Genomic DNA, 18,634 nt, shown 5'->3' with positions numbered 1-18,634 from the left:
AAAACTGGATGATTTTATCACTGTCTGTCTTGTGCGACAGACCCTGTTATGAGTAGCATTGCGGTTTACAATGTCTATACCCATAGACCTTCCCTGGTCTCCTGATGGCAACCCCACCTGGTAGAAAATAAACAGAAAAGCAGATTTCGTTATCTCACTCACGTCTTCCTAATGCACATGCCAATTTATTTGGAACTTCCTCCTTAGGAATGTTTATTATTTAAAGGCCCCGCTAAGTAATATTTATTGGTAGTAAAATAGATTGGAAACAATAAAGCATTGTATTTTTCATTCAAATATACCTACCACAATTAAACATCAAAGTGCATTGTATCAAACTGTTACGGACTCATGTTGCGGAGCCGTAGGTAGTTGCTTGAGACAACTTGGTCATACATATACGTAACCCAGTATTAAAATTACCTGATCAACTGCTGTAGGTTGGATTCAGTGGCGTTCGGCCTCAAAGGACCGACCGGCGCCAGTGCCACTTTGACTTCTGGCCACCCGTCAAACTTGAGGTCTCCTGTGAGCTTATCTGTCACGCAGACCACGTTGAGGCGGGCGCGGAACCTGACGGTAAAGGATGTTTGAGTCTTTGAAAATGGGCTCGCAGCAAACAAACGTACAGTGCAAATTGGGATGCATGATCTATGATAGGCATCCCAGGTGCCCCACCATTCAAACCGAAACGCATTACTGCTTCACGGCAGAAATAGGCAGGGTCGCGGTACCTACCCGCGCGGACTCACAAGAGGTCCTACCACCAGTAATTACGCAAATTATAATTTTGCGGGTTTCATTTTTATTACACAATGTTATTCCTTCACCGTGGAAATCAATCGTGAACATTTGTTGAGTACGTATTTCATTAGAAAAATTGGTACCCGCCTGAGATTCGAACACCGGTGCATAGCTCAGCACGAATGCACCGGACGTCTTATCCGTTAGGCCAAAACGACTTCAAGGTCGCATCGGGGTCCTAAAAATACCCCCCAAACACCAGTAAATGCGGTTTGCCGATGGCAGTATAGTGCCACACATTCTGCAGGGATTCGGTCAACTTTACCACAGCCACGTAAGTTTATGGGGCGGTGGAGTGTTAAATATTCAAAGAGGTTTTTTCTTTATCATCATACTGGCTGTCTTAAAAACGACCGGCACTATAATGTGTATGTGTATGTGTGGGTGAGAGCGAGAGATTGAGAGTTATTGCACACCAAAATACAATTAACATTAAAGACAATCGCGAGGTGGGTATAATTGTACAATAGGCAGTCCTAATATACTCTTAATATACAGCAGGGACGTTGTGGTATATTTTGTCGGGTAGCCATCATACAAACACAAGATATTTGACCGATGTCTGAATCTCGCTTACGACAATTTCGAGATAAGCTCGCATATTATATACAAGTTCCGAACAACAAGATTCGGACCGTCGGTCTACCGAGCAATTACACCCGCTCGACCCGCAATTTTCGTTTTTATTGCCTTTGCAGGCAGTCGAGCATACGGCCCACCTAATGGTGAGTGGTACCGTCGTCCACGGACTTCAGCAATGCCAGAAGCAGAGCAAAAGCCGTTGCCTACCGCTTAATACTCTCCACAAGCCTCGTTTGAAGAAGGACATGTCATAGCGCTCGAGAAACACCCTGGAGGGGAGCTCATTTCATAGCCGGATGGTACGTGGCAAAATAGACCTCTGGAAATGCACTGTGGATGAACGCAGTGGTTCCAGATAACCTACATCACCCTTGTCTGCCCTGTCGAGACTGTCTCTTGGTAAACACTGACCTATTCACGTTGACTCTGTAATGTGACACTTCCACTTTCTCCCCTCGCTGACTGAAGGCTTTAACTTGAAACGCTGGAGTGGCTTCACAGTCGCAGGTTATCGTCTGGAAAATTAATTCGAACATTATTGCGGGCTATCTGCGGTTAAGCGCTTTCTTGATAACGACTTATTCTCCCTCCTGGCTTGCCCACCTGACCTAATGAATTTGGAAAGGCCATTGGGCCATCAGTAAGCCATCATTTCTAAAAAAAATAAACGACTTATCCCCTCGAAGAACTCCGCCAATACTTTTGTTTCCTACCTATGCTGATAGCCTTGAGAGCCTATTTCAGATTCTCCTTGACGTGTAGGTGAGCTCAGGGGCTCTAACCGGGAGTGTTGCTAACACTGGCCCTAGCAAGAGCAGTGCTTCGCAGAATCTACTACCGGATCGGAAACGCGATCCACTGAGAAAATCCGGCGAGAAACGCAGTGGGCTGTGTCTGTGGGTTAATTTGCTCGTCGAACCCTTCGTCGCAAGCGACGGATTCGACGAGGACGGTGACCGGTGCTTGTGGTACGTTAAAGAACCGTTAAGGATCGGTAGTACTGTCGTTCTTGGATGCGATTTATATACAAAGCCGTTGTGGCCTAAAGGATAACAAGTCCGGCTTACACTGATTGTGATTTAGCAGCATGATTGTGCCCTAGTTCGGATCCCGCAGGACGGTACGAATATTTCGAATGATATAGGTTTTTTTTTATTTATTTTTTTAACTACTGTCATTCGTTTACACTGCAATCAGGTGAGTTGCGAGACGTCCAGGTTTGGCAAAAACGCAAGAACTCTTGGTAGCAATTAACGAGTTTGACAAGGACGGTGACCGGTGCTTGGAGAGTCTAAAAGCACCGAGATTGGATCCGGGTGATCCAACAAGACAGATTTCGAACGACGGCGGCTTTGGGTTGCCCCGTAGCCCGTTTTTTTTCTTCTAATATGGGTGGAAGAGCTCACAGCCCACCTGGTGTTAAGTGGTTACTGGAGCCCATAGACATCTACGATGTAAATGCGCCACCCACCTTGAGATATCAGTTCTAAGGTCTCAAGTATAGTTACAACGGCTGCCTCGCCTTTCATACCGAAACGCATTACTGCTTCACGGCAGAAATAGGCAGGGTGGTGGTACCTACCCGTGCGGACTCTCAAGGGTCCCACCACCGTAATACCGTACCACCTAAACCTAGTAAAAAAATAGTCGGATATTACCTATGAAATCATCCCACTTACCACGTCATCCTTGGAGTCACACTCGCTGAATACATTCGATATATTGGGCGGGTGGCTGTCCAACGCTCGTACTATCTCCACGCCGATTCCTTGCTGAAACAACAAAAACGATCCGGTTACAAAAAAAGATGTGTGGTGTCGTGGGACACCGGATAGAAACGAAGTTCCCAATTATAAAAATATTAATTTAAAGTTCTATTCGAGGTATGAAGAAAGAGAGAGAGAGACAGAGAGAGAGACAGACAGACAGACAGAGAAACATGCGACGCCGCACAGCTTACAATAGACTATAGCAAAAAGTGTCGTGTCAACTTTTCGTAAGAATTTATAGCAAAAAGTGTCGTGACGACTTTTAGTAAGAATTTTTTCCGTCTAGCCCCCTTTCACAACGCGCGATAAGGAACTTCGTTCCAAAAAAAAAACCACAACCAAGACACAATTACAACGCGTCACCATGTAATTAAAAAATGTCGAAATACCAATAAATAACATAAGATACTGTTAGGTCGTTTTGTGTGAGAGATGTCAATAAATATATCTATACTAGCTGACCCGGCAGACTTCGTAGTGCCTCAATCGATAATGTAATAAAATAAACTTAAAACAAACAAAAGGAATCCGTCCGACGGGGGGCCCACATCAAAGGAAAAACAAAATTGTTATTTTTATTTAATTCCGAACATTTTCATATTTATCTAACCTTTTAAACCTTCTCTGGACCTCCACAAATAATTCAAGACCGAAATTAGCCAAATCGGTCCAGCCGTTCTCGAGTTTTAGCGAGACTAACGAACAGCAATTCATTTTTTTATATATATAGATATAGGTATCAAAGGCTGAAAGGCATAAGCGACACTTCGTTTAATACGCGACATTTATCTTTGTAACTAAATACGCGTTTTAATTGGTACTAGTGGTCCCGCAGTAGTCGAAATTCGACTATAATTATTTGGAATTGTAAGTTTGTACACTATTATGATTGTATTTTATACTTCTATAATCACAAATTTCGCCAAGACTACACTATAAAAATATTAACCTAAGACAAACAATATTTAATCTATTCTCAATTTGACAACAGACGTCAAGTACAAAAGTTTGACAATAAATAGTATGCATGCGTGTGTGCGTCAAATACATGGTATGTAGTGTGTGTAATGTTTTCTTTATTGATTTAATGTATCTTTTATGAATTATTTTTAAAAAATATTAGCATTGTGCACTTCTTCTCTATATTCTCTATAAGTGTGGAAAATTTCATACTCCTCCGTCCGCGCAATTTTCGTAAAAAGGGATACAAAGTTTTTGCTTCACGTATTAATATATAGATTAGCGTCAACAGTTCAATGTTTTTAATTGAACTGCAACTAACTTTAATGCATTGAAATAGCTAAAGTTTTTTTTTTGTTATGATATTTTTTTCTAAATTAAACTTTTAATTAATAGGAGATCCCTGCAAAGTTGTAAAAAGGTGGCCTATACCAAATAGCCACTCCTCCATATACATATAAGTTTTTTTTTTATTGCCTTTGTAGGCAGACGGGCATACGGCCCACCTGATGGTGAGTGGTTACCGTCGCCCATGGAATTCAGCAATGCCAGGGGCAGAGCCAAGCCGCTGCCTACCGCTTAATACTCTCCACAAGCCTCGTTTGAAGAAGGACATGTCATAGCGCTCGGGAAACACCGTATGTCCATATGTATGTTGACTATGTTCCCTACTAGCTCCGCAACGGTTAGACAGATTTTGTTCTTTTCGGGAAATCTGCAGTTTGGCCTTACCCTGTTGATAGTTCAAGTTCGGGTGGCGATGGGATCATGGCCAAAACAAAGACGGGTCAGCAGGCCGAGTTTGACTCTATATAGGTATATACATGTCAGAGACAATCAATTTACGCGGATATGCGACGTCACTTATTTTGTTTTAATGGCAACACAGCACAACATGGCTGACGTCTTATAAGTTATCAGTTGTCAATGTCAAGGTATCTATCTGTCAGTAGTGCGTGTGAGCGTCGGGGACAACTGCAAAGACGCACAATGACTGATTAACCTAAAATACATCGAGCGACAATCGCGACCAATTAGATGGCTATTCATTGGAATCTGCGACGCTTCTCCGACAAACCATTATAATTATATAGTTCCTATCTCTTTTCTCGTGACACCTCTAGTTTATTTATTATTCACTAGCGACCCGCCCTCGCTTCGCTTCGGAAACATAAAATTTTATTATTGATAGTTGAGTCCCGCGACGTTACCCGCAGTTATTGTCCTACCGCGGGGACGCCGCGGGGCGAAGCTAGTCTAAAAAAGTAGCCTAAATTACTCTTTATATTATCAGCTACCTGTCAGTGAAAGTCCCGTCAAAATCGGTTCAGCCGTTCCAGAGATTAGCCGGAACAAACAGACAGACAGACAGACAGACAGAGACAAAAATTGTAAAAAATGTTATTTTGGTGTATGTACCGTATATACATAGTCAGGTCATAAATTCTGTCACATGTTTAATGTAAAATAATTGAAACAAGTTTATTCATTATGTAACCATTCATATACCAAAATGAACTTAATAAAACACAGATTCTTATGACACTAAAGTTTATTCAAAATTACCTCCGTGATTTTGAATACAGGCCTTCAATCTGCGCGGCCAGTCGTCTATCGCAGCACGAACGAGGTCCATGTCAATATCGGCGGCTGCCTTAATCAAGGATGTCTTGAGTGACTCCAAATTGGGATGAGGCTTTGAGCACGCCTTTTCCTCCAAGTGTTCCCATATCTTGTAATCTAACGGATTCAAATCTGGACTGGAGGAGAGCCAGTCTTCGTGCCGGATGAAATCGATTTCACGCGCCGCCAGCCAGTCTTGTGTGCTCTTCGCTCTATGAACTGGCGCCGAATCTTGTTGGAATACCCAGTGCCTGTTATTGAACATGGTATGAGAAACAGGTACCACAAGGTTCGTCAGGACTGTATTTTGATACACAACTGCATTCGTTTTTACACCTTTCTCACAAAAATGTACCTCTGTTAAGCCCCAATAAGAAACTCCCAACCATACCATGAGCGAGGATGGAAAATGACCTCGTTGGACACGCGGAATACGGTTGCTCGCTTGTTTATTACTGTGTGCGTACACCTTATCATTTTGTTTGTTGTAGCTCTCTTCTACGGTAAAAATTTTTTCATCCGAAAAAAGAATTTTCCGATATTTTTTTCCCGCGTACCGCTTCAACAAAGCGCGGCATCTCTTCAGTCTCAGGTCCATTAGACGAGCATTCACACGATGTCCTGTTTTTCTTCGATATGCCCGAAGCCCTAAGTCTTCATTTAACACCCTTTTCACCGTGGTTCTGCTTAACCCCATCTGAAGGGCCAACAGTTTCTGCTTACGTTTGGGATTTCTTTGAATTCGCGCCTTCACAGCTTTTATCACTGCTGGAATCCTAACAGACCGAGGGCGACCACTTCTTGACCTGTCATCTACACTAGAGTCTTCATTGTATCGTTTGATGGTACGATAAACGAATCTTTTGGTTATATTCAAATTTTTCAGTATGTTAAAAATTTGAATTGGCGCGTAACCGCAACGATGCAACGCAATAACTGCAACACGGTCTTCTTTAAGCGTCCACTCCATATTTAAAAATGAGTAAAATTCTAAATGTATACTATTTTTATTTTCATGAACAATTCGAAATTCGGGTTCAATAGACTTTTGTGGCCAGCATTCTAAAAGAAAAGTTTTTACTGTGTGACAATACTTATGACCTGACTAGGTATATTCATATGCATGTAGTAAAAAGCGGTTATTTCAATATTACAAACAGACACTCCAATTTTATTTATATGTATAGATTAATAAATCAACTATCCAAATCGATAACACGAAATTCATTTCTCTGCCATACTGAAACACGTATGGAGGTGACGACGGTAAACAGAATAAGGGATAAAGGGAAGGTCTTCCATCGAATGAGTGGAATTGTTCGATGAATTAACGACCCGATTGACCTACCTTCAGACATAAGTTCTCTAAGTTCCAGTTTTTACGACTACACCACCGTTGAAGCCGAAAAGCATTACTTTTTTTTTCCTTAGATGGGTGGACGAGCTCACAGCCCACCTGGTGTTAAGTGGTTACTGGAGCTCATAGACATCTACAACGTAAATGCACCACCCACCTTGAGACATAAGTTCTAAGGTCTCAGTACAGTTACAACGGCTGCCCTGCCCTTCAAACCGAAACGCATTACTGCTTCACGGCAGAAATAGGCAGGGTGGTGGTACCTACCCGCACGGACTCACAAGAAGTAGACTGTAGTTACTGCTTCGCGGTATAAATAGGCTGGGTGTTGGTACGTACGGTCTCACAAACATCCCACCACGAGTATCACAATAGGTTGAGACATGCATCAAGGTGATAGCTAGAATCCATCCTGCATTGACCGTGGACTTCAGTGTACACTTGCTTTCACGAAAACGTCGGCAGCTTTGTACTAGTTATATGTGATTCCATGAAGCAATACACTATATCAACTTGTATAGTATTTGGAATTGTATAGGAATTGTCGCTAAATTCGGTAATAAAAATTTAAATCAGGTCAAAGGAATCAGTGCATGACAGTGCAGTTATCGTGCGGAAACTTAGTGTTTTCAATGACATGAGACACGTACTCAACAAATGTTCACGATTGACTTCCACGGTGAAGGAATAACATCGTATAATAAAAATCAAACCCGCAAAATTATAATTTGCGTAATTACTGGTGGTAGGACCTCTTGTGAGTCCGCGCGGGTAGTTACCACCACCCTGCCTATTTCTGCCGTGAAGCAGTAATGCGTAACTATACTGAGATTTTCGAACTTATATCTCAAGGTGGGTGGCGCATTTTCGTTGTAGATAGATGTCTATGGGCTCCAGTAACTACTCAATACCAGGTGGGCTTTGAGCTCGTCTACCCATCTAAGCGATAAAAAAAAACATACAGTACCCGACGATAAATATTGCACATCGCCGTTCGGAAAGAGACAATCGGCTGATTTCGGCCTCGTATAGCGTTATCTCTGTCGCACACTACCTATGTGACTTTTGTTAGTCGTCGTTCAACTGCGGTAGCGTACGGTCATAACGGATAGCGGACTGCTAGTGTTTCATGCGACATAGATAACGCTATACAATACTGAATATCTCGTTCCAAAGGTCTATGTCAAATATTTATCGTCAGTAGGTATTTTATAGCTTAAAGATGACCGAAACTTCTGCCCCGGATCTACCGACATATTTCTGGCGTGAAACATCCATACATTTGGTTTAAGAATAGACAACCACTTTACGAAATCTATCTACCGTCTACCATCGCTACTCAAGTTTGTCTTAATATGTGACCATTGATTTTTGCGGACTCCGGAAACGTTTCCAACCAGTTATCCCGTGAGCTTCGTTGGAAGATTGGAGATTGATTACGACCGTCCAATCGACACTAAATATCCCGGGAGCTCGGTCAAATCTAAAATCTAGCGCCATTTTTGCATGACACCGTCCTCATTAAATTGTTTTTATTATTATAGCAGATAAGCATTCATGATTACACGTGAAGGTCGTGGGAATCGAAACTGTTTTGTACTTCATTTTATAATACCATGACTTCACCGGTTATGTTGAAAATTGACGTTAAAAAAATTAGTTTTCATTTAATGTTCTCTACGGTTTACGCGAATCGTAAACATAAAATCGTAGAATTAAAGATACTTTTAAGGTTTTGCAGGAAAGGTAAAGTTTTTGAAATGGTCGTATATTATGTTATTATGACGATAAAAAAATTCTTAAAGAGATTAAACCGTAAAAACAGTTTTAATTGTAACTATTGTTACGCCGGTAAGAGTAACGCCATCTATCGCCGAATAGTCGAACGAATATAGGAAGATCTAGTGGATAGCACCTAGAACGCTCGAGAAGTACAACGCCATATATTTTTTTTTATTGCTTAGATTGGTGGACGAGCTCACAGCCCACCTGGTGTTAAGTGGTTACTGGAGCCCATAGACATCTACAACGTAAATGCGCCACACACCTTGAGATATAAGTTCTAAGGTCTCAGTATAGTTACAACGGCTGCCCCGCCCTTCAAACCGAAACGCATTACTGCTTCACGGCAGAAATAGGCAGGGTGGTGGTACCTACCCGTGCGGACTCACAAGAGGTCCTACCATCAGTAATTATATTGTATACTATTGTCAGATAGCGGAAACACAATACTAGAAATGTGTGGCATATTCTCGATAATTCCAAGGATGTGGTATCGGCTATAAAAGCGTTGCAGAGATAGTACACAGTCAATCAATAATCGGAGCTACTCGAAGCGAAACAGCGAACGGATCACCTGAAGCGAAGCGAAAGAAGCGATTGAGAATTTTAAAGTGTTTGTGAAGTGTTTTAAGGGTTCTAAGTGTTGAATACAGTTTTAAGTTGTACTTTGATAGAACATTTCTTTACCCGAACCCCAGCGCGTAACTCTATTATTAATGTGTTTAATTTTTACCATCGTTAATAGGCAACCGAGTTTATTATACAGTTGTTTGATGGTCATTGAAGTAAACATACCTATTATAAGTGTAATTTACATGGACAGAATGAAACCATTGTTTTTTCAATTACTTATTAAAAGTACATGGAATTTTACTATAATTAGTAGTAATGATCGAACTTTCTGAACGAAATAATTGCTGTTAAATTTATTAATTAGTTTGAAATATGAAAGTACTTTATTTTCCGATTTTTTTCATTGGACGCCATTGCTAATTTCTATCAACCACTGCCTGCTCTAATTCAATTCTGAGATTGAATTTATATACTTAGTCATCTACACTGAGCATTTAAGTATAAAAACGAATGAGGTTAGTGTTTTTATTGTTTCCGGTTTACCTACTTTCTGCGGGTTGCTTGTTTTCGCCATTAAAAAAAAACCATGGAAAGCATCAAAGATTAAAATCGAGTAGATGCGACCAGATATCGCCACTGACATGTTCAATAACTTTAAAAAAATGGTAGATAAACCACTTTTTTCGTGTCCTTAAAAACTTGTTTACAGGTAGTAGTTTTGAATGAACACTTTTGAATACGCTGTGTTTCTCACCGGATCTTCTCAGGGTCGTATGCCGTATGATTTAATGTTGCTTTTTTTTTCATGTCTTTTATATCATTTTGAGACGTTTTGAATGCTGCAGAGTAATCCGGGTCGCGGGAGATAGTCATAAATGTAGTTTTAGTAATCAAGGATCATACATTTGAGGTTCATTCGATCATAGATATTACAATAATTGGTTCTAGCAAGCTAATGTAATAACGAACTTTCAATTTGTTAGATTTTATTGTTTTTCATTACTTTAATGATATGGGAAATCTGTTATCATGAGTATTTTTTTTTTGCCTACCTGTTCAAGTAACCTCGAGGGATTATACTCCAGATTCACCAGAAGGGTAGGTGAGCTCACTGGGCTTCTAATATGGTGAATTTGCCACACTAGCCCTAGCAAGAGCAGTGCTTCGCAGAATCTACCACCAGATCGGAAACGCGACCCACTGTGAAGATGCGGCCAGAAACTCAATGGGATGTGGCTGAGGTTTAATTTGCTCGCCGAACGGTACCCGGTGCTAGGAATGCCTAAAAGCACAAATAGTGGATCAAGATAATCCGAAAAGACGTGTCATCATCATCATCAGCCTGCGGCAGTCCACTGCTGGACATAGGCCTCCCCCAAATCTCGCCACTGAACCCGATCTTCGGTTCTACGCATCCAGTTACTGCCAGCTGCCTTGCGCATGCCGTCGCTCCATCTATGACGAGTACTTGTTATTCCTAGTGTTTAATTTTTTTTTCCTACTCTATTTTGCTATAGTGACCATAATCTCTTCAACTTTTTTAATGTTTTTGGTGAGAGAAATCCGCCGTGAAAGGACTTTTATCTAGTGATAGCCAAACTCGGTTCGCTTTGCTGGCCGGTTGAAGATCTGAATTGTTTTTTTTATTGCCCTTGTATTATTCAATAGAATATGTGTGAATAGTAACGAGGTGTTGATGTATTTGAGATTGTAGTCAATTTGGATGAAATTATATAAAATGATGAGACTTCAGTGGGTTTTTTTAAAGAATCCAAGGAGCCACCTCCAGCGGCTTCGTTTTAATTGCCCATGTCTGTTCACTTTCACAGACGCTAAACGGTTAATAATCGCTATAATTAAATATATTGTTTTTATTGCGTTTGTATGCAACGAGCATACGGCCCACCTGATTGATGGTGAGTGGTTACCGTCGCCCATGAACTTCAGCAATGCCAGGGCCAAGCCGTTGCTTACCGACTTAATACTCTCCACAAGCCTAAAACTGACCTGAAACTGACTTTGATCCGATGGCTACTAAACTTCAATGGGTCACCCGTTAGACCAAACTGAAGAATCTCCTGAAATTTTCATCGAAATCTGTCCAACGTTCTTGGAGTTTATAGCAAATATACGGACATCCATGTTTATATATAAAAATATTCCACATTATTTAATGTTATTTTATCCAATTGCATTGTCATTATCATTATTATTTCTAAAAAAAACTACGACATTCTACAACGCTACATAGCGGGTCTCGAATGTGGAAAAAAAAGGGATTTTTTTAATAGCATTTTAATTAAAACAAGCGGACAAAGAATCAATCGATAACCTTATTAGTGCACTTGAAATTTGACATTGATTTGCAACGTCAATTTTTAAATATATTGTCGGCTCTGCCAATTACGTCTAGTCTTTGGGGCGAAAATAATTTTTTGGCTAGAAGCCAAAATGGCACATTTATTTATTCTTGTTTGTCAAGAGATACGAAGATATTGTTGATCAATAGTTTCTGGGTGTGGTCCCACGGGCAATACCCTCAGGATCCGGTGCGGCCAAGTTCTAAAATATCCAGTTGATAACGACTTCGAGTTCAAAACTGATTTACTACGGTAATTCAGTGGGATAGTTCAAATGATATCATATGTCATCATTTAATCTAAGTTAACGAGATATTCGTAATCGGAGACGAAGTCAATCATGGAAGACTGATGATTACTGACAATGTGGAAGCTCTCACTAGATCCGCACCACAATTTATTGATTGCACAGCCTTTTTTTTCCTACCTATGCTGATAGCCTTGAGAGGCTATATCAGTGTTACCCTAGCGTGTAGGTGAGCTCTCGGGGCTCAAACCGGAGGTGTTGCTAACACTGGCCTTAGCAAGAGGAGTGCTTCGCAGAATCTACCACCGGATCGGAAACGCGACCAATAGGCTGGGATGCTTTACAAGAAGCCGAAGACAGGACTAGGTGGCACAAAATCGTGAGGACGAAAGTCATGGATGGAGGTGGTCACAAGCCTTCGACACGAGGAGCACGACTGGAGGACGAGGAGGAAAACGAGCGTGATTAGAAGGCTTTTTCTCCACCTTATCCCACTAGGTGGGGTCGGCACAGCTAATTTTTCTCTTCCATTCTCTTCTATCAGCCGTCATCTCAACACTCACTCCTCTCTCTCTCATATCGTCATTCACACACCCCATCCAAGTCTTCTTCGGTCGACCTCTTGCCCCTCTACCTTGCACTACCATTTCCATACATCTCCTAGTCACATGCATCTTCTCTCTACGAATCACATGTCCATACCACGCTAACCGTCCGCTCTTTAATTTGTTGCTTACCGGAGCTACTTTCACGCGTGATTACAATACGACAGAAATAATAGGAGTGGTTTTGCTTATCTGCATGGCCTCGCAAGACATCGTAAAATTAATAAATGGTTTTTTAACGTGCGAAAAGCTAAAGTTATTACTTAAATTTTATATATTACTAGCTGACGCGGCAGACTTCGTAGTGCCCTACTCAATAAATAAAAGACCTAAACTTTTGTATAAAATAAATTTAAAACAAACAAAAGGGATCCATCCGACGCGACGGGGAACTCATCAACGGAAAAACAAAATTGTTATTTTTATTTAATTCCGAGCATTTTCATATTTATCTACTTTTTAAACCTTCTCTGGACTTTAACAAATAATTCAAGACCAAAATTAGCCAAATCGGTCCAGCCGTTCTCGAGTTTTAGCGAGACTAACGAACAGAAATTCGTTTTTATATAGATTATTATTAATATGATAATGTAAAGAAAATTGTTACATAAATTGAAAATTTAAATAAATAGTTAGGAGTTACATACTTTCTCAGTACCGCTGTCGTATGCGTGAGGGAAAGAGACGCCAGACGGACTGGCGTCGTAACGCGTTACGTAACGAATCTTTACTCTACCGTAAAAAGTTATCACTTCAAAAAAATGTTTCAAATTAATTTATTGTACAACTTCACAGTGTCAACGCTGCATCAATCGCGTTTGAGTGGCAAGCGCTTGGCAGAAGACCTGGTCGTCATGGACATGCTTAGCGACGACCATGGCGAGATGGGGACTGCCGGCATGACCTGAAGGGTTGTTAAGGAGAAAAGCGCAAGACAGGGTGGAGTAGACTACTTATGAGGACCCTATGTACCAGCAGGGTATCCTACTAAGACTACAACACAATAATATTTCACAGCTGATCCACTTTTTTTTTACTGCTTAAATGGTTGGACGATCTCACAGGCCACCTGGTGTTAAGTAGTTACTGGAGCCCATAGACATCTACGACGTAAATGCGCCACCCACCTTGAGATATAAGTTCTAAGGTCTCAAGTATAGTTACAGCAGCTGCCCCACCCTTCAAACCGAAACGCATTACTGCTTCACGGCAGAAATAGGTAGGTTAGTGGTACCTACCCGCGCGGACTCGTAAGCGGTCCTACCACCAGTAAACTTCGAACGAGAATATCTGACCGACATAGAAAAATAGCCCCTGCCTCTACTAAGCTTACTAATTCGTGAACATTGCAAGTTCTTCTTTTTACAATGACTACAATTCAAATCAAATCAAATCAAAAAAAAATTATTCAACATAAATGAAAGTACATACTTGTTGAACGTCAAAAGAACTACCGCCAATTCACAAGAACTAGGCTCCGTCCTGAGAAGAATTGGCAAGAAACTCAGCGGGCATGTGTTTTTTTTTAAATATGAAATTATTATTTATTTATTTTTTAATATTAGATTATTTTTTTAAATGTGAATTTTTTACATTGAATATTTTAACGTAACAATTATTACAATATTGAAATGCCCGGAGCGAGCAACTCATTCCCACTTTGTGCAATCTTCTAGACAATTCAAATATGCACAGTGTATGCATTTAGATCGTTTCGTGTTTCCTTATTTACAACGATATTTTAATGTGTTCATTATCGATTCACGAGTCAAGAGAATATGAGTCAGACGCAATGGCGTCTTTGAATCTTTACAGACTTCAGGAAAAGAGGAGGTTCACAATTCGACTTTTTTTTTGGTGTGTCACCTCAGAACTTTTTTCTACGTGAACCAATTCTGACGGGTAGCCATCATAGAACACTAGATATTTAACAGATGCGTGAATCTCGCTTACGACATTTTCAAGATAAGCTTGCATATATACAAGTTTCGAACAACAACATTCGGACCGTCTGTTAGATCAGATCAGGTCAAGATCAGGCATCTGTTACCAAGGCATCTTATCTTCAAAATTCGATTGTGACGAATCTCCAAGCTGTTGTCGTCGGCGTTTAGCGAAGGTTTCTTTTTTAGTAACATAGACATACAACGGAAATGCGCTTCCAACGTTATTGCGTGTACTCCATACATTTAGAGAGACAGTCGCAACGGACCGTAACGGAGTTTCTCTAGTTATGAATTGGATTAAATTAACATTTAATGGAAAATTTTAATGGAATTAAAATAGCTTGTATTTTATTTTGTCATGACTCGGTACCGAGACCTTTAAGCCGATTTATAATATTTCCTTCTTAAATTCGTTCTGTTATGTTATGAAGTGAAATGATATGAAGTTAATTAGTGAAAGACTTCAAAACAAGATGAGATGGGATGAAACAAAGAAACGGTAAAAAGGTGGTTCTTTAACGAGACTTTTTCAATTGACTTTTTGGATGAACCCGAGAAGTGAAGCGGTAGGCAGCGGCTTGGCTCTGCTCCTGGCGTTGCTGATGTCCATGGGCGACGGTAACCACTCACCATCAGGTGGGCCGTATGCTCGTCTGCCCACAAGGGCAAGAAAAAAAGTGACAGATGTCACTTTGCCGACATTTTTGCACATCAAACAAACGCTAAACAGTTATTAAGCATCCATAATTCATTATTACACATTTTGTTTACATTTTATTACACTTGATAAAACGGTAAATTTAACAAAATACAACAACTTCACGCAACTTCGCTCCTCGCGTTCCCGCCAAAAAGTTCCATTAAATTTTACATTAAATGACGTTTATAAAGTGTCAAATCATAATTTCATCGCAGCAGGCACAGGGATTAACATTCATAAGATGCTGATTAATAATAAATGTAATGAAAAACTCAGTGAACTGCATAATTTGAAGTGATGTTTGTGCTTCATTATGCAAATGGATATACGAGGTCACATGTTAACATGAATAGAGGTGACTTTAAGAGCACTGGATGATTCTCTCAATGGAGAATATCATCTATATATATATAAAAATGAATTGCTGTTCGTTAGTCTCATTAAAACTCGAGAACTCGGCTGGACCGATTTGGCTAATTTTGGTCTTGAATTATTTGTGGAAGTCCAGAGAAGGTTTAAAAGGGTAGATATGTATGAAAATGCTCGGAATTAAATAAAAATAACAATTTTGTTTTTCCTTTGATGTGTCCCCCGTCGGACGGATTTCTTTTGTTTGTTTTAAGTTTATTTTATACAAAAGTTTAGCCGGGTCAGCCAGTCTTTAATATTTAACATGTATGATTAAATTCAATACGCACTTTAATATGGATGATAAGTTATGAGATGTTTTTCTAGTGTCGTTTTTTTTTTGATCTAGATCATCACCACTTTTTTAGGTTATTAAATCTAATTTAACAGTTCATAAGCCTCCATTACTGGACATATGGCTCCTCAAGATTCAATATTGTAATACTTCGGGCTATATCAGCTACATGGTTTCTTCTGCGAATCTCCGCATTCCTGATTCGATATCGCTGGGAAGCTCTAAGCATACATACATCATAAGCCTATAGCAGTCGACTACTGGACATAGTTTAGATCAGAGGTTCCCAAACTTATTTTGTCTACTGCCCACTTTGAGAATAAATTATTTTTTAGCGCCCCCATTTGTATACCTACTTAATAACCACTATAGCGAGAGCTTAGTCGGTGTTTAAGAGTCCTCTTAGATCAAATTACAAATCGCCTCCCAAGCCTCTACACAACGCCCCCATTTTCTTTCTGGGTCTCTTACCGCCCCCCTTTAAGCCAGCAGCGCTCACAAGGGGGCCTTATCGCCCACTTTGGGAAAGGCTGGTTTAGATAGACATAATTTTAAGATGGCGTCCTTGAGTGGTCTGATATTGAGCTAACGTCAAAATATTCTAGTCGATTCCATTAATGCAATGACAGTTGACAGGCGATCCATATTATGACGTTAGATTAAGTGCATCTCGGAACTCTGATAACGGGCAGATACAGTTAAATATAACTAAGATTAGATTACAAAAAATTTAGTTTCGTGTGTCAGTATTTGTGGAAGAATCGATAAGGTGTTCGGTACACTCATGCGATTATGCAGAAGGTCTCAAAGTATAGACGTTCCTTAGTAACTACAAAGTTATCTTCTTAACTGGCTTTTAGGAGGTCTTGTGACCTCGCTCGGGCGGGTACCACCACCCCGCCTATTTCTGCCGTGAAGCAGTAATGCGTTACGGTTTGAAGGGTGGGGCAGCCGTTGTAACTATACTTAGAACTTATATCTCAAGGTGGGTTGCGCATTTACGTTGTTGATGTTTATGGGCTCCAGTAATCACTTAAAACCAGTTGGGCTATGAGCTTGTCCACCCATATAAGCCAAAAAAAATGCACTTAGACGCAATAATAATATAAAGATAACATATAACAATGCTTTCAAAAAAACCAAATAAAATATTCTAAATAAACAGTAATTTTTTAATACTGTTTATTTAGAATTTAGAATTTTAGAAAATTCCTGATATTCATATTGTTAATTAAATTTTAAAAAAAGACGCTCTATTTAGACGATTTATTATCTATGCGGTCAGTGACGTCACAGGGAGTGAGGTCACGCTCGGCCAAAACCTATTAAAGGTCAAGATGCGTCAATTTGCGCGGCAGATTCAAAAATTGGAATTATTCAAATCTTGCAACGTACTACTAATACTCTTTAGTTTAATGTATTAATACTCTTTAGAATATTTGGACGGGAACGCGGAGAGCGAAGATGTGTGATTTTTTCTATTTGTTTAATTAATTTTTCCTTCAGGCTTAAACATTTAATTATAGCGATTTAATAACCGTTTAGCGTTTGCGAAAGTAAACAGACATGGGAAAATGTAACCAAGCCGCTAGACGTGGCTTCTTCCACTGAAGTCTCATCATTTTATCTCGTTTCATATAATTTCACTCAAATCGATTACAATCTCAAATGCATCAATACCTGGTTGCGCTCCACACATATTATCTGAATAAAAGGACATTGAAAAAAAATATCGACACTGTCAACAATTGCCTTGTAAGAAGTCGATTGCCATATTGAAAAAATAGAAATAGAAATCTTCAATCGAGTCATCAAGCAATCGAATTTTACATTCAAAATGTCCCAATAAATTGAGACCTACATCCAAAGTATGAAGGGTAGAAATAATGAGCATCACCTCAGGGTATTATGAAGTTTCCGCCTAAATGTGGAGCTAACGAAGGTGGCGCCACAGTAGCAAGTGGAAAGATTTAAAAAACAGCGGCATAAACTACCAGACTTCACTACAATCCAGCACATTTCACCCTGTTTAAAACTGCTATATTCATATAATTTCCACTTGGTACACTAGCTTTTTTTACCTACCTATGCTGATAACCTTGAGAGGCTATATCAGTTTCCCCCCTAACATGTAGGTGAGCTCACGGGGCTCAAACCGGAGTGGTGCTAACACTGGCCCTAGCAAGAGCAGTGCTTCGCAGAATCTAGCACTGGATCGGAAACGCGACCCACTGAGGAGATTCGGCGAGAAACTCAGTGGGCTGTGTCTGTGGGTTAATTCGCTCGTCGAGCCCTTCGTCGCAAGCAACGGATTCGACGAGGACGGTGACCGGTGCTTGTGGTACCTAAAAACACCGTTAATGACGTGTTTTGGGCGACATCGATTTACACTAGCGCTATTTCGGTGAGTCTTCCAACAACACCTTGTTGTTTACATGTGGACACTTTCAACTAGTCCCCAATACAAAATGGTGTTTCTTACCTCTACCCTCCATAATACAAATATGAGACGAAGTTCAATCTATATAGTTCAATTCGGAACGATATTATCGTGTCTCCTCAATTTATAATTACAGAAACACCACATGGAAATGGAGTTAGACATATTAACAAATGTACGTAC

At 40.1% G+C, this 18,634-nt stretch overlaps 1 protein-coding gene across 13 annotated transcripts in view; it reads right to left on the bottom strand.

Moving 5' to 3' along the window:
• Positions 1-18,634, bottom strand: part of LOC101746973 (uncharacterized) — an 88,614-nt gene that overhangs the window by 29,830 nt on the left and 40,150 nt on the right. For all 13 annotated transcript variants that reach the window (XR_009976443.1, XR_009976444.1, XR_009976445.1 and 10 more), the window contains exons 3-5: positions 3,066-3,158; positions 1,798-1,901; positions 424-573 (exon numbers count right to left, since the gene is read on the bottom strand). Coding sequence is in view for 9 of the 13 variants with exons in the window: in XM_062675729.1 (XP_062531713.1) it covers positions 424-573; positions 1,798-1,901; positions 3,066-3,158 (347 nt within the window). In the remaining 4 variants the exon portion in view is untranslated. The remainder of the gene's footprint in view (positions 1-423; positions 574-1,797; positions 1,902-3,065; positions 3,159-18,634) is intronic.

The sequence above is a fragment of the Bombyx mori genome, chromosome 24 (assembly GCF_030269925.1).
Source record: "Bombyx mori chromosome 24, ASM3026992v2".
Classification (NCBI taxonomy): Eukaryota; Metazoa; Arthropoda; class Insecta; order Lepidoptera; family Bombycidae; genus Bombyx; species Bombyx mori.
The sequence above is the reverse complement of the archived record's forward strand: the minus strand, read 5'-3'. Positions and strand labels throughout refer to the sequence as shown.